The following is a 15,055-nucleotide window of genomic DNA, read 5'->3' on the forward strand; positions in this document are numbered from 1 at the left end:
GTTCATCGTTCACACACACACGCACACACACACACACACACACACACACACACACACACACACCCTCCTGTGGTCCTGGTTCTTGGTTTCTCTTCTTCTGTGTCAGGATGTGACTCACCGTGTCTGTGTTTGCTGCTGTCACATCTTTTTTTTTCCAGAGGTAATAAAACAGAGTTTATGCTCTCGCTCTCATTTACAACATTATTGCACATCGCTCCCCCGGCCCCTGACCTCGATTCTGCCGGATCTCAAAAACAATGAAGCAATTACGTTTTATGCCACATGTGCAACTTCCTGTCTGCCCCGATCAGTGGCGTGCACGAAGGCACATGGCCATACTGTTGAAAAACATGTGCTAAACTGCACTCTAGAAGTCTAAACGTGTGCTAAAGTGTCCTCTGGGAGCCAAAACATGTGTTATTTTGTCCTCTAGAAACCCAAACGTGTGTTAAAGTGTCCTCTAGGAGCATAAGCGTGCGCTAAAGTTCCCTCTAGGAACATAAACGTGTGCTAAAGTGTCCTCTAGGAGTATTAACGTGTGCTAAAGTGTCCTCTAGGAGCCTAAACATGTGCTAAAGTGTCCTCTAGGAATCTAAACGTGTGTTAAAGTGTCCTCTAGGAGCATAAACATGTGTTAAAGTGTCCTCTAGGAGCATAAACGTGTGCTAAAGTGTCCTCTAGGAGCATAAACATGTGTTAAAGTGTCCTCTAGACACCAAAACGTGTGCTAAAGTGTCCTCTAGGAGCATAAACATGTGCTAAAGTGTCCTCTAGGAGCATAAACGTGTGTTAAAGTGTCCTCTAGGAACATAAATGTGTGCTAAAGTGTCCTCTAGGAGCATAAACGTGTATTAAAGTGCTCTCTTCAGTGGCGAGGAGGCTTTGGTGCCCTTTTTTCCTTCCCGCCCCGGCCCTTCAACAGTCTGTGCACGCCCCTGCTGTTTATCTCAGAGCTCCTTAACTGAACAGTAGGAGCACGAGCACGATCACGCGCTGCTCCGCTGTCCACTTCCTCTCTCAGAGGCTCGGGTCACATGACAGAGAGGACCGGCTCCACACACTCCTGCAGCCGAAGGTAAGAACACTCGTGCGGGCTTTGAGAGCTCCGTGGTGCCCCCGGGAGCTCCACGCAGGGATGACGGCCGCAGTGAAGCTGCAGCCGGGCCGAGCACCGTGTGACTCACCGTCCGGTCCCCGGGTCTGACCGAGGAACGGGTGTTTTTAACGGCACCGGGAACCAGCTGGTGGGGGGGGGGTCATTCCAGGCTGCAGCCGTGTTCATCCTCTTAGTTCATGTTCATAAACACATCATGTTTACATGCTTTATGATCATAAACACATGTTTACATGCTTTATGATCATAAACACATCATGTTTACATGCTTTATGATCATAAACACATCATGTTTACATGCTTTATGATCATAAACACATGTTTACATGCTTTATGTTCATAAACACATATTTACATGCTTTATGATCATAAACACACCATGTTTACATGCTTTATGTTCATAAACACATGTTTACATGCTTTATGATCATAAACACATCATGTTTACATGCTTTATGTTCATAAACACATGTTTACATGCTTTATGATCATAAACACATCATGTTTACATGCTTTATGTTCATAAACACATCATGTTTACATGCTTTATGATCATAAACACATCATGTTTACATGCTTTATGATCATAAACACATCATGTTTACATGCTTTATGATCATAAACACATGTTTACATGCTTTATGATCATAAACACATCATGTTTACATGCTTTATGATCATAAACACATCATGTTTACATGCTTTATGATCATAAACACATGTTTACATGCTTTATGATCATAAACACATCATGTTTACATGCTTTATGATCATAAACACATGTTAACATGCTTTATGTTCATAAACACATGTTTACATGCTTTATGATCATAAACACATGTTAACATGCTTTATGATCATAAACACATCATGTTTACATGCTTTATGTTCATAAACACATGTTTACATGCTTTATGATCGTAAACACATCATGTTTACATGCTTTATGATCATAAACACATGTTTACATGCTTTATGATCATAAACACATCATGTTTACATGCTTTATGTTCATAAACACATGTTTACATGCTTTATGATCGTAAACACATCATGTTTACATGCTTTATGATCATAAACACATGTTTACATGCTTTATGATCATAAACACATCATGTTTACATGCTTTATGATCATAAACACATGTTTACATGCTTTATGTTCATAAACACATCATGTTTACATGCTTTATGATCATAAACACATCATGTTTACATGCTTTATGTTCATAAACACATCATGTTTACATGCTTTATGATCATAAACACATCATGTTTACATGCTTTATGATCGTAAACACATCATGTTTACATGCTTTATGATCATAAACACATCATGTTTACATGCTTTATGTTCATAAACACATCATGTTTACATGCTTTATGATCATAAACACATCATGTTTACATGCTTTATGATCATAAACACATCATGTTTACATGCTTTATGATCATAAACACATCATGTTTACATGCTTTATGTTCATAAACACATCATGTTTACATGCTTTATGATCGTAAACACATCATGTTTACATGCTTTATGATCATAAACACATCATGTTTACATGCTTTATGATCATAAACACATGTTTACATGCTTTATGATCATAAACACATGTTTACATGCTTTATGATCATAACCACATCATGTTTACATGCTTTATGATCATAAACACATGTTTACATGCTTTATGATCATAAACACATGTTTACATGCTTTATGATCATAAACACATGTTTACATGCTTTATGATCATAAACACATGTTTCCATGGTAGCAGCAAATAGCGTTGGGCGTTGCTGGTTGCCAGGGTTGTCTGTTGTTGTGTGCAGCTACTGTAGGCTGGCACTGGGTGAAATGGAGTTTTGGCTCCTAGAGGACACTTTAACACACGTTTAGGTTCCTAGAGGACACTTTAGCACACGTTTATGCTCCTAGAGGACACTTTAACACACGTTTATGCTCCTAGAGGACACTTTAACACACGTTTATGCTCCTAGAGGGCACTTTAACACACGTTTATGCTCCTAGAGGACACTTTAGCACACGTTTATGCTCCTAGAGGACACTTTAGCACACGTTTATGCTCCTAGAGGACACTTTAACACACGTTTATGCTCCTAGAGGACACTTTAACACACGTTTAGGCTCCTAGAGGACACTTTTACATGTGTTTTGGCTCCTAGAGGACACTTTAACACACGTTTATGCTCCTAGAGGACACTTTAACATGTGTTTTGGCTCCTAGAGGACACTTTAACACACGTTTATGCTCCTAGAGGACACTTTAACACACGTTTTAGCTCCTAGAGACACTTTAACACACGTTTAGGCTCCTAGAGGACACTTTAGCACACGTTTATGCTCCTAGAGGGCACTTCAACAAGCGTTTGGCTCCAAGCAAACACTTTTTCAACAACGCCCACCCCCTGTGCAAGCCAGTGCTTGTAAAGCAAACAAGTGAATGTCATACATCACACCTTTCATGCTCCTTTGAAGGGAATCATGTCTGTGGTGAACCTGGAGGAGTGTCGAGAGAGGATCCGTAAAGAACTGGACAACGCAGTGGACTTCTGGCTCAAGTACTCCCATGACACTGAACATGGGTAGGTCTACTGCGGTTACACTTTTGAAATGCAACTGTTGTCAGTTCTGTTGTTTTTTTAAGTATGCTACCAACATGCACGCAGAGCAGGTGTGTAAGGCTGTGGTGTGCATGAAGGCTGTGTCCACGTGATGAACCTGAACCTCTGATCTGTGTTCCAGAGGCTTCTTCACTTGCATCGGGAGGGATGGGACGGTTTATGATGAGCTGAAGTACGTCTGGCTGCAGGGCAGACAGGTACGTCTCTGCAGTGATACTCGTGTATGTATGAAGTGTGTTCATCACCGTGAATATCTCGGCTTCTGTCTTTCACAGGTGTGGATGTACTGTCGCCTGTACCGAACCATGGATCGCTTCCACAAGCCTGAAATCCTGGAAGCAGCAAAAACTGGTGTGTGTGAGTGTGAAACAGGATTCAGCGCGAGTTAAACCTGTACAGACCGGCACTGCTGGGGTAATGAGAGAGACCAGGAGGGAGCAGGAAGCACTAACACGCCACAGGCAGCCTTAGGACCCCCCCCCCCCCCCCCCCAACCAGTCAAACCAACAGAAAGAAAACGGGGGCAAAAAAAACTCTGATTGTATAGAAGTCAATGAGAAAATTAGCCTTTTCTCTCACTTTTGGGTGTTTTTATCCCTACACACACAACAAAGCAGCAACAGCGTAGTTAGTGAAGCCAGAGTTTATTAAAGAGTGTTTTAAAGACTTACCTACTGGCCCCTGTACCAGCTCCTCTCATAGTAAAGTCCATTACAGTGGAAGGAGCCCATTGGTGCTTTGTTGTGTGTGTAGGGACTCTTCTCATGCTGCTGCAGAGGTTTGCTGTTATTTTCAGCAGCATTAGTGGTTAAAAAAGACCTTTGAATGCCTTCACCGTGCTGCCCCCAGCTAACCACTGTTAGCCACGTCCGGCTGTTAGCATCTCTCCTGGATTTCTCCGTTAATAGTTGTTACACGACCATTTGATGAATGTAAGAGCGCACTCCCATTGTTCCTTCGTCCCGTGCCCAAACAGGTTCCACGGCTAAAGTCTGGTTCCTTTGACCAGTGTGAGTGCAACCGTACCACGTCTAGGAGCGGCACGCTTGCCGTCCACGGCCCGTTTGGGAGAGGTGGGCTTTAGTAAAGCACGTTTGCACGTGTACGAGCACGAGCGTGCGCACGTGTACGAGCACGAGGCCTACGGCGGTTCTGAGGTCATTTCCTGTGCGCCTGTTGGGACGTAGAAAAAAGAAGGAGGGACCATGCGCGGACATTTCAAACAATGGCGGTGAAAGGTTCGCGTTGGTGTGATGCGGAGGTGGAGTGTTTACTGCAGATTTGGTCGATGAAAAGATTCAAAAACAGTCGACAAGACGCACAAAAACTCCGAGGTCTACGGAAAGATCTGGAAACAAAGCCACGCATCGCCATGACGTCATCAATGCGTGTGACGTGTTATGGCGTGATGACGTATAGGCAGCAAGAAGCAAGGACCCTAGAGCACGGGGCACGGGACGGAGGCACAGTGGGAGGGCGCCCTCAGTGCAGACTAAGACCCCTGAGACTTCCACTTCAGTGTGTCTCATCCTAATCTAACCCTCTGTTGTTCTGTGTGCGTGTAGGAGGAGCATTCCTCAGAAGGTTTGCCCGTGTCTCCGGCGGCGGTAGCGGCCAGTGGAAGTGCGCCTTCTGCCTGACAAGAGACGGGAAAACGGTCAAAATCCAGAGGACGATCTTCAGCGAGTGTTTCTACATCATGGCCCTGGATGAGCTGAGCAGAGTCACCGGGGACAAGGACATGCAGGTACAAACATGAATCAACTCATCAAACACAGGATAGAAACGTGCTTTTAGGTGCAGTTGGCTGTGACTCAGAGTGTAGAGTGGGTTGTTCTGTCTCAGGGTCCGTACACGAGGACGCGTTTTCCTGTAACCGCACATTTTTAGTGTCGGTTTCGCCGACCATCCACAGCAGCCGGCGTTACCTGAGCCTGAAAACAGGATCTTCAGAAACCTAAACGTGTGTTAAAGTGTCCTCTAGGAGCATAAGCGTGTGCTAAAGTGTCCTCTAGGAGGATAAGCGTGTGTTAAAGTGTCCTCTAGGAGCCAAAACGTGTGCTAAAGTGTCCTCTAGGAGCATAAACGTGTGTTAAAGTGTCCTCTAGGAGCATAAACGTGTGCTAAAGTGTCCTCTAGGAGCATAAACGTGTGTTAAAGTGTCCTCTAGGAGCATAAACGTGTGTTAAAGTGTCCTCTAGGAGCCAAAACGTGTGCTAAAGTGTCCTCTAGGAGCCAAAACGTGTGTTAAAGTGTCCTCTAAGAGCATAAACGTGTGTTAAAGTGTCCTCTAGGAGCATAAACGTGTGCTAAAGTGTCCTCTAGGAACATGAACATGTGTTAAAGTGTCCTCTAGGAGCATAAACGTGTGCTAAAGTGTCCTCTAGGAGCATAAACGTGTGCTAAAGCGTCCTCTGGGAGCATAAACGTGTGCTAAAGTGTCCTCTAGGAACATGAACGTGTGTTAAAGTGTCCTCTAAGAGCATAAACGTGTGTTAAAGTGTCCTCTAGGAGCATAAACGTGTGTTAAAGCGTCCTCTGGGAGCATAAACGTGTGCTAAAGTGTCCTCTAGGAACATGAACGTGTGTTAAAGTGTCCTCTAAGAGCATAAACGTGTGCTAAAGTGTCCTCTAGGAACATGAACATGTGTTAAAGTGTCCTCTGGGAGCATAAACGTGTGCTAAAGTGTCCTCTAGGCGCATAAACGTGTGCTAAAGCGTCCTCTGGGAGCATAAACGTGTGCTAAAGTGTCCTCTAGGAACATGAACATGTGTTAAAGTGTCCTCTAGGAGCCACAACGTGTGCTAAACTGTCCTCTAGGAGCATAAACGTGTGTTAAAGTGTCCTCTAGGAGCATAAACGTGTGTTAAAGTGTCCTCTAGGAGCATAAACGTATGTTAAAGTGTCCTCTAGGAGCATAAACGTGTGCTAAAGTGTCCTCTAGGAGCTAAACGTGTGTTAAAGTGTCCTCTGGGAGCATAAACGTATGTTAAAGTGTCCTCTAGGAGCATAAACGTGTGTTAAAGTGTCCTCTGGGAGCATAAACGTGTGCTAAAGTGTCCTCTAGGAGCATAAACGTGTGCTAAAGTGTCCTCTAGGAGCATAAACGTGTGTTAAAGTGTCCTCTAGGAGCATAAACGTGTGCTAAAATCTCCTCTAGGAGCCAAAACGTGTGTTAAACTGTCCTCCACCCTTTAACCACCACCCCTCCCATCCCTCTGTTGTGCTGCAGCTGGAGGCTGAGCAGATGATGGACCAGGTGGTTAAGTGGGTTCAGGTGGACTCATCGGGCCTGGGCCGGCCACAGCTGCCCGGAGACGCTCCCACCAACAGCATGGCGGTCCCCATGATGCTGTTGTGTCTGGTGCAGCAGCTGAGTGAAGGGCGCGCTCAGGACGTTGGTCACAAGTACAGAGAGCTGTCCGGGTGGTGTGTCCGGCAGATTCTGCAGCATATCCAGGTACGAACACACGACAGCACAGGCTCCGAGCTTTAAGTGATGAGATTCAGGGCGCCCTCCCACTGTTCCTCCGTCCCGTGCCCCGTGCTTTAGGGTCCTTGTCCCCCCCTCCAGGCCCGTTTGTACTCACACTACCTGGGCCTCGGAGAATGCTTCTTGCTGCCTATACGTCATCACGCCGTAACACGTCACACGCATTGATGACGTCATGGCGATGCGTGGCTTTGTTTCCAGATCTTTCCGTAGACCTCGGAGTTTTTGTGCGTCTTGTCGACTGTTTTTGAATCTTTTCATCGACCAAATCTGCAGTAAACACTCCACCTCCGCATCACACCAACGTGAACCTTTCACCGCCATTGTTTGAAATGTCCGCGCATGGTCCCTCCTTCTTTTTTCTACGTCCCAACAGGCGCACAGGAAATGACCTCAGAACCGCCGTAGGCCTCGTGCTCGTACACGTGCACACGCTCGTGCTCGTACACGTGCAAACGTGCTTTACTAAAGCCCACCTCTCCCAAACGGGCCGTGGACGGCAAGCGTGCCGCTCCTAGACGCGGTACGGTTGCACTCACACTGGTCAAAGGAACCAGACTTTAGCCGTGAAACGTGCTGGGGCACGGCACGGAGGCACAGTGGGAGGGCGCCCTTAAAAATGTGTCTAATTTGTTGCTTTTAAGTTGCTGATTTCTTGTTTCCTCTCTTGTAACGTGGCGCAGAGAGACGGAACAGCTGTTTTAGAGAACGTGTCGGTGGAGGGAGCAGAGCTGCCGGGGTGCCAGGGCCGACTGCAGAACCCAGGTAAACACTCCTCCGCCTGCCCACTGAGTGTGTGTTTCCTGTTCTTTGTTGCCTACCTCAACATTTCCCATTGTCCTCGGTCTCCTCCGCACGCTGACCCGTGGTGAGGCAGGCCACGCTCTGGAAGCGGGCTGGTTCCTGCTCCAGCACGGTGCAGAGCAGGAGGACCAGGAGCTCCAGAGGACGGCCATACACAAGTTCATGGAGGTCCCTTTTCAGCGCGGCTGGGATAAAGAGCACGGAGGCCTCTTCTACTTCCTGGATGTGGACGGCCACTGCCCCACGCAGGTGAACGATCATCTGTGCACATGGGGGGGGGGGGGATGTCAGACTGATCCAGTGAAGGGCCTCTGTGGCTGCAGGTTTTTATTCCAACCAAGCAAGAACACACCTGACTCGACGCAGGGTGCACTCCCACTGTCCGTCCGTACCGTGCCCCGGGCTTTAGGGTAAAATGATGTCAGAACCGCCGTAGGCCTCGTGCTCGTACACGTGCGCACGCTCGTGCTCGTACATGTGCTTTACTAAAGCCCACCTCTCCCAAACGGGCCGTGGACGGCAAGCGTGCCGCTCCTAGACGTGGTACGGTTGCACTCACACTGGTCAAAGGAACCAGACTTTAGCCGTGAGAAGTGCTGGGGCATGGTACGGAGGAACAGTGGGAGTGAGCCCTGAGGCTCTGAGTCCTTAAAGAGGAGGAGGAGGAAGAGGAGCAGACTCTCCCTCGTCTTCCTCCTCTCTCCAAACACACTGATCCCCACAGAACGTCTCCTCTGATGTGGCATCGAACACGAGCCCGTCGCCTAATTGTTCATACAAAAAAAATTGTCTCGATGACAGAATGTGCCGACAAAGACCCTGAGCTGACTTTACACCAGAATAACACTTAAAGTTCCCTCAGTGTGAACGTGGCATCGGTTTATGAGGAGCAGGAAATGAGGCCGTCTGGCTCTTGTGTCTCTGCAGTTGGAGTGGAGCATGAAGCTGTGGTGGCCTCACTGCGAGGCTCTCGTCGCCTTCCTCATGGCCTACAGTCGCACCAGGAGGCCGGAGCTGCTGCAGACGTTCTCTCAGGTTTACGAATACACCTTTAACCACGTGAGTTTACACTGCAGGGCCAACAAGGATGTCCCATATTAGGATGTAGAGACGTGTTTATTTAGCTTTGTTTGTCCTCAGCTTCTTATGAAGACCTGCTTTTCACGTTTCACGACTTCCGCACTATAAGTTGCACCTAAAAACCTTCAAATGTCTCCAAAGCCGACAGTGCGCCTTATAATGCGTTGCTCCTTATATATGGACCAATATTGAGCCACAACAGGTCTCCAACTACGGTGAGCAGCCGCCGACTCTATTTTCCCCCGTAGAAGAAGTAACGCGCGGTGCATGTTGAGATATACGACTGTGTGAAGCGTGCCGTTTCATTTCCATGTGTGTGTTTGTGTAAAGAGCCCAAAATGGCTCCTGTTAAGAGACACGCTTACGACGCAGAGTTTACACTCAAGGCCATTAGTCACGCAGCAGAACACGGGAATAGAGCAGCAGCCAGAGAGTTGAACATGAACCAATCAATGGTGCCGAAGTGGAGGAAGCAACAAGACGACCTGCGCCGAGTAAAGAAGACTGAACAGAGTTTAGAGGGAACAGAGCGAGACGGCTGCAGCTGGAGGACAAACTCCAACAGTGGGTTGTTGAACAGAGAGCAGCGAGTAGAAGAGTCCGTACAATCACTGTTCCACTGAAGGCAACAGCGCTAGCACGCCAACGTAGCATCAATGGGTTTAGAGGCGGTCCTTAACGTGACCCCAGCCTCCACTGTAGCGTCTGTTCTATGCTCCTTATAGTGAGGAAAATACGGTTTAGTCATTAATAAGCTTTAATCTAAACACTGAAGCAAGAAAATGGTCAAACGTCCTTTAACCATCCACAGTTTTGAACACCAGCTCATAAACACGTCACTTTGTTCCCACGTGAGCGATGATTGGCTAAATAAACGTAATGTAGATGACCTAGGGCGGGGTTTGGGTACTCGTGTCTGTTTAAGGTTTTGACTGAAAGAACTCGTTCTGCACTCAAACAGTTTCTGCATTCGATCATTTTTGTACCCAGATCAGGAAAGAACAAACACATCGTCCTGACACATCGCCCGACACTGCCCCCCCACGATTTCAGGTGGTACTGCAACGTTTGCTCCGTATCTGTACGCATCCGTGAGCTTTCAGGATACGGACAGAAATACGAAGGAAATGGACGCAGAGGGCAGTCAGAAGGCTGTGTCTGCGTCCGTATGCGTCTCTAACGTGGAGCAGAAAATGAGCTTTTACTTGACCTTTAAAATCTAGACCCCGAAAAAAGACGATCCTCCGATTAGACACACATCGTCTAATAATGGGACGATACGGTGCTTTTTTCATGGTTTTGTTCACAGCAAGCAAGCGTTTCTTATCATCACGTGACGTGATTGGCCCACACGCACTCTGTGGAGAGGTGTTTTCAGCCAGGTCCTCATTACATGACATTAGAGGACCACATCTCTACGCCGATGACTCTTAAGAACAAACACAGTGTATTTCTATGCTTCAGTGCATCGTAGGCCTAATCTACTGCATGTGTGTGATTCTGAACAGTTTCCTGACGCCAAGGACGGCGAGTGGTTTGGATATTTGACACAAGAAGGGAAAGTGGCACTGGACTTTAAAGGAGGCCCCTTCAAAGGTAAGACCATCGTCGTGATGGAGACTGACTTTAGCAGAACACCAGAGACCAAAGATTCACAACGAGACGAGCTGGAGTTCGGCAGCGTTCTGAAACCTGTCAGTTCACACCAGTGAGACGAGGCCAGGCGGTGTGAGTCTGACCTAACACCCTTTCAAAATAAGAGTTCCGGATCCAAACGCTGCATTGAAACAAAGGCTGAACATGTAAACAATCAGGATCACCTCTGTGGTCAGTTAAGGCGCCCTCCCACTGTGCCTCCGTACCGTGCCCAAGCACGTTCCACGGCTAAAGTCTGGTTCCTTTGACCAGTGTGAGTGCAACCGTGCCACGTCTAGGATCTAAAGCGGATCTAAAGCGGTTCAGTCCCGTCGTGAATCTTTGGTCTGAACTGGGCTGAAAACACGCTGTGGGGCTGTTTCCTGTCTTTGTAACGAGCTGGTTGTGTTCCTCTCCTCTTGTGCAGGGTTCTTCCACGTGCCGCGCTGCCTCTACATGTGTGAGCGTCTCCTGGACGATCTGCTGGCCAACCAGGACTGAGCATTCTGACACCAGTGCTGTAATAATGTGATTGAATCTGTCTGTCCTCTAAATCAAACCACGATAATCAGGTTATAAAGCAAATTGCACTCATTTTCAAACATGCACAGCTCTAAAGCTGCTCCTTTAACCTCATCACAGTAACGCCGTGGACGTGGCTGATTAGATTTCCTACCTTTGAGTTCCTGTTGTTAACTTTCTGCCCATAATGAATGTTCGGAGCTGCTCAGGGACTAAGGGCGCCCTCCCACTGTGCCTCCGTCCCGTGCCCCGTGCTTTAGGGTCCTTGTCCCCCCCTCCAGGCCCGTTTGTACTCACACTACCTGGGCCTCGGAGAATGCTTCTTGCTGCCTATACGTCATCACGCCGTAACACGTCACACGCATTGATGACGTCATGGCGATGCGTGGCAATGGCTTTAAGGGAGTCTAAGGGAAGTGTGGATTAGGGGGTGTGGGGAGCTGGGAGCCACATGCCTTTGGATCGTGAATAAGAGTTAGCGAGGAATGTGCTGAAACAGGAACAAGGCTGCTGGTGTCACCTTCCCACGGAGGTTAAGAGGAAGGGTGAGGGGTGGGGTTGTTTAGTGGGTATACACATTTATCCACGTGCGACACAGTAGTGACATATTAAACTGTCACATTAACAGGTTACACCGACGCCACCTATTAACAGCCCTGTTCCAAACGAATAAGTGTCCTCAGCTAAGATGTGCAACACGTCAAACCCGTCCCTCCTTCTTTTTTCTACGTCCCAACAGGCGCACAGGAAATGACCTCAGAACCGCCGTAGGCCTCGTGTTCGTACACGTGCGCACGCTCGTGCTCGTACACGTGCAAACGTGCTTTACTAAAGCTCACCTCTCCCAAACGGGCCGTGGACGGCAAGCGTGCCGCTCCTAGACGTGGTACGGTTGCACTCACACTGGTCAAAGGAACCAGACACGTGCTGGGGCACGGCACGGAGGCACAGTGGGAGTGCGCCCTGAAAGTCCAAATTATGGGCGATCTAGGATACCTAACATGACTGTCCTGCGTCAGAGCTAATACTCAGACATTCACACTGATTTCCAACTTCACCTGGCTGCGTGTCGGACGGTGAACGTATGAACGTCACACACACACACAGCTCAGTGTATTCAACCAGGAAGTGTCTCTCTGTGACGTGACGCTCCTGTTAATGACGAAGAATCACGTGCAGTACTGGAAGTGAACAAGTCCCGCTGCTGTTGGAACAGCAGAGAGTTGCACAGGTTCTTCCTCGACATCGTTGTCAAAAGTAAAGCTGCATAAAAGAACAGGTAAAGGTAGAAAAGGTTCAACTCTAATGACGGCTCCCATTCAAACGCGTGCACACTGGAGGGAGACGCCACGGCAGTGAGGACGAAACACACGTCTATAGACTCAGCGTCCCTCTTCATACATGTCCACAAAACCAAATGTTTGATGTAAACTTGTGCCTTAACCATGCACACTGAGCTGTTGATCCAGCTTTAAGGACTTGAAGGAGCATGTGTCTTTACATTTGACTCATTCCAGTTTTTACTGCTAATGAACACATTATTATTATTATATATCTATATTCTAACATGCTGGTGGGGCTTTCATTTCTGGGACACCATGTCTGATTTAAGGCACAGAGCAGTTTTAAATCCATATATTTTTTCATTCAATACAACGTTCACATTTCCTCCTGGACACTTTCCAGTCTGGAGAAACGGCTTCTTGCTGTAACTCTGCACCGGTTCCTCATAGAGACAAAGATTTAAGCCACAGTAGCTGAGTGCTGGGAACATGCTTCTGTTTTGTATCTGGAAATATTGCAATATTAAAAGTGTGTGTGATGTGTAATTCATTTGTAATTAGGGCATTAAAGGGATACTTTACCACATCTATCTGTCTGTTCAGTGTGACCTAACACCCTTTCAAAATAAGAGTTCCGGGTCCAAACGCTCCGTTGGAACAACGTCCGAACATGTGAACAATCAGTCAGTTTGACTCTTCAGAGGAAAAAAGAAAATTATGATGTTTTTAAAAACTCTGATCTGTTTAAACAACAGGAAACACGACACTGAGGAGAAAATGCGTGCTGGTTCTGACACAGACGTGCTCTGATGCCTCGCACACGTGGGAAACTATAACCTCACTTTTTTAGATCAACAGCTTCCTTTAAAAGTATCCAGAGAACAGAACACAAGGGAAATACAGAGAACAGGTGCATCAGGGGTGATGTTCGTCACATAAACGAGGTTACACAGATTATAAAAGGCAAAAGTAAAGTTTCATTTCTGTTTAAAAACATAAAAACAAAGGTTTTCTTAGTAAATTTACTTTTATGAATACGACATTTTGCAAGAAATAAAAGCAGATTTATTAAAAAGTGACATTTTTCTTCTTTGTTTTGGTAATTATGGAAACAGAAAACAACATTTTCCCAAAGTACAATCAAATCTATAGTTCAATTATACGCTCTGTTATGAAACATGCCCCTAGTGGACACTCAGAGAACTGCAGTGGTTGGCACTTCCTGATTGAATCAAACAGGAAGGAAGCTGTGGGCGGGGCTTAGTCTAAACAACAAAGGGCGATGCTTAAAGGTTGAATCTGGAGAATGAGCAGAACAGCTCCATCTAGTGTCTCCAGATCGTTGTTGCAACAACAAAAAAGAAGTCCAGCAGTGGGGTTGCCAGGTTGGTCAGACCCGGCCCAGTAGCTCCAGGAGACCGGAGTCTGTTTGAGCCTGTTTGAACCCGTCCCCTCCAGAAAACCACAACATCAAAACAAGGATTAGAGGAGTTTGACTGACAGTTAGCATAAGCCGTTAGCGTTAGCCGTTCCAGCTAAGTGCAGATGACAGTGATGTTAGCATCAAGGAGCAGCGTAGCCATGTGGGCGTGCGTTTGAATGGCGTTCCTCTCCTTTCTCTCAGTCCATGGAGTGAATGCTCGGCCTATAGTGACTCTGGTTGTTGCCCGTCTCCGCTCACTCAGCTGCTGGGACAAAGAAGCAGCTGCAGGATTGGCTAACTCCATTTCACCCAGTGCCAGCCTACAGTAGCTGCACCCAACAACAGACAACCCTGGCAACCAGCAACGCCCAATGCAACAATGGAAACAGAACGGGACAGAAAGTCATTTATCAAACCTGTCAAAAAAGAATTCAAGACTGAATATTTTTTTAATGGACAAGCAAAACTTTCATTCTGTTCCCTTATATAAAACGCCCCGTGGGTGTGTTATTATTTTAAATATATCTTTTAATAAAGAAACTACATATTCAACCTTTAAAGTGGATTTATCATCATGATAAGATTCAAACAGCGGCACAAACGGACGGTGTTTACAAGGAACAGGGAAGAAGAGGGGGACGACACACACCAGGGTTCTCACAGTTTATCACATTACATACTTTATGTTTACACAGGCGGGTATTGTGTTGTTTGTTGGTTATTGTTTGTTTTGTTGAGCGTATAAAAAAAATAGGATACACAGGAAGTAAGAAAACCTATAGTATAGGTACTAAGTGGAGACGGGGTAGGAACTAATGAGCTAATGCTAGTTTTCAACATATTTTTCACATGTTTCAAATAAAACATTCACTCATTCATTCTTTATTTGTTAGTATTTTAGGGCGTAAAGAATATTTAGCATATTTGAGGATCGAGACCGGAAGCACTCGTGTTTGACCGGAAGTATGAAGAGAGGAGAGTTCAACAGCTTCAGGTTTTGTAAACACTATTAAAACGGTTCTGTTTGGCCTCAAAAATGAGCATTAGACACC

General features: G+C 46.5%; 2 protein-coding genes across 3 annotated transcripts in view; one reads left to right on the forward strand and one right to left on the reverse strand.

Annotated features, from left to right (window-relative positions):
* stk35 (serine/threonine kinase 35) overlaps positions 1-15,055 on the reverse strand; it is a 232,329-nt gene that overhangs the window by 75,516 nt on the left and 141,758 nt on the right. The window lies entirely within an intron of this gene.
* On the forward strand, positions 1,047-13,091 carry renbp (renin binding protein). Its single transcript, XM_083920611.1, has 11 exons — positions 1,047-1,075; positions 3,617-3,723; positions 3,884-3,959; positions 4,038-4,113; positions 5,328-5,509; positions 6,996-7,223; positions 7,940-8,021; positions 8,134-8,309; positions 8,988-9,119; positions 10,649-10,736; positions 11,203-13,091. The coding sequence occupies exons 2-11, from the start codon at positions 3,623-3,625 to the stop codon at positions 11,274-11,276; spliced, it is 1,215 nt and encodes a 404-aa protein (XP_083776737.1). The 5' UTR covers positions 1,047-1,075; positions 3,617-3,622; the 3' UTR covers positions 11,277-13,091.

This window comes from Echiichthys vipera, assembly GCF_963691815.1.
Source record: "Echiichthys vipera genome assembly, chromosome: 9".
In the NCBI taxonomy this organism is placed as follows: Eukaryota; Metazoa; Chordata; class Actinopteri; order Perciformes; family Trachinidae; genus Echiichthys; species Echiichthys vipera.

What these genes read in the sequence shown, in the direction of transcription:
- renbp (XM_083920611.1), top strand. Translation starts at nt 3,623, where the DNA reads ATGTCTGTGGTGAACCTGGAGGAGTGTCGAGAGAGGATCCGTAAAGAA. An exon ending in GGGCCGACTGCAGAACCCAG is followed by an intron (nt 8,022 to 8,133) that starts GTAAACACTCCT and finishes GTGGTGAGGCAG; the next exon opens with GCCACGCTCTGGAAGCGGGC. An exon ending in ACGGCCACTGCCCCACGCAG is followed by an intron (nt 8,310 to 8,987) that starts GTGAACGATCAT and finishes GTGTCTCTGCAG; the next exon opens with TTGGAGTGGAGCATGAAGCT.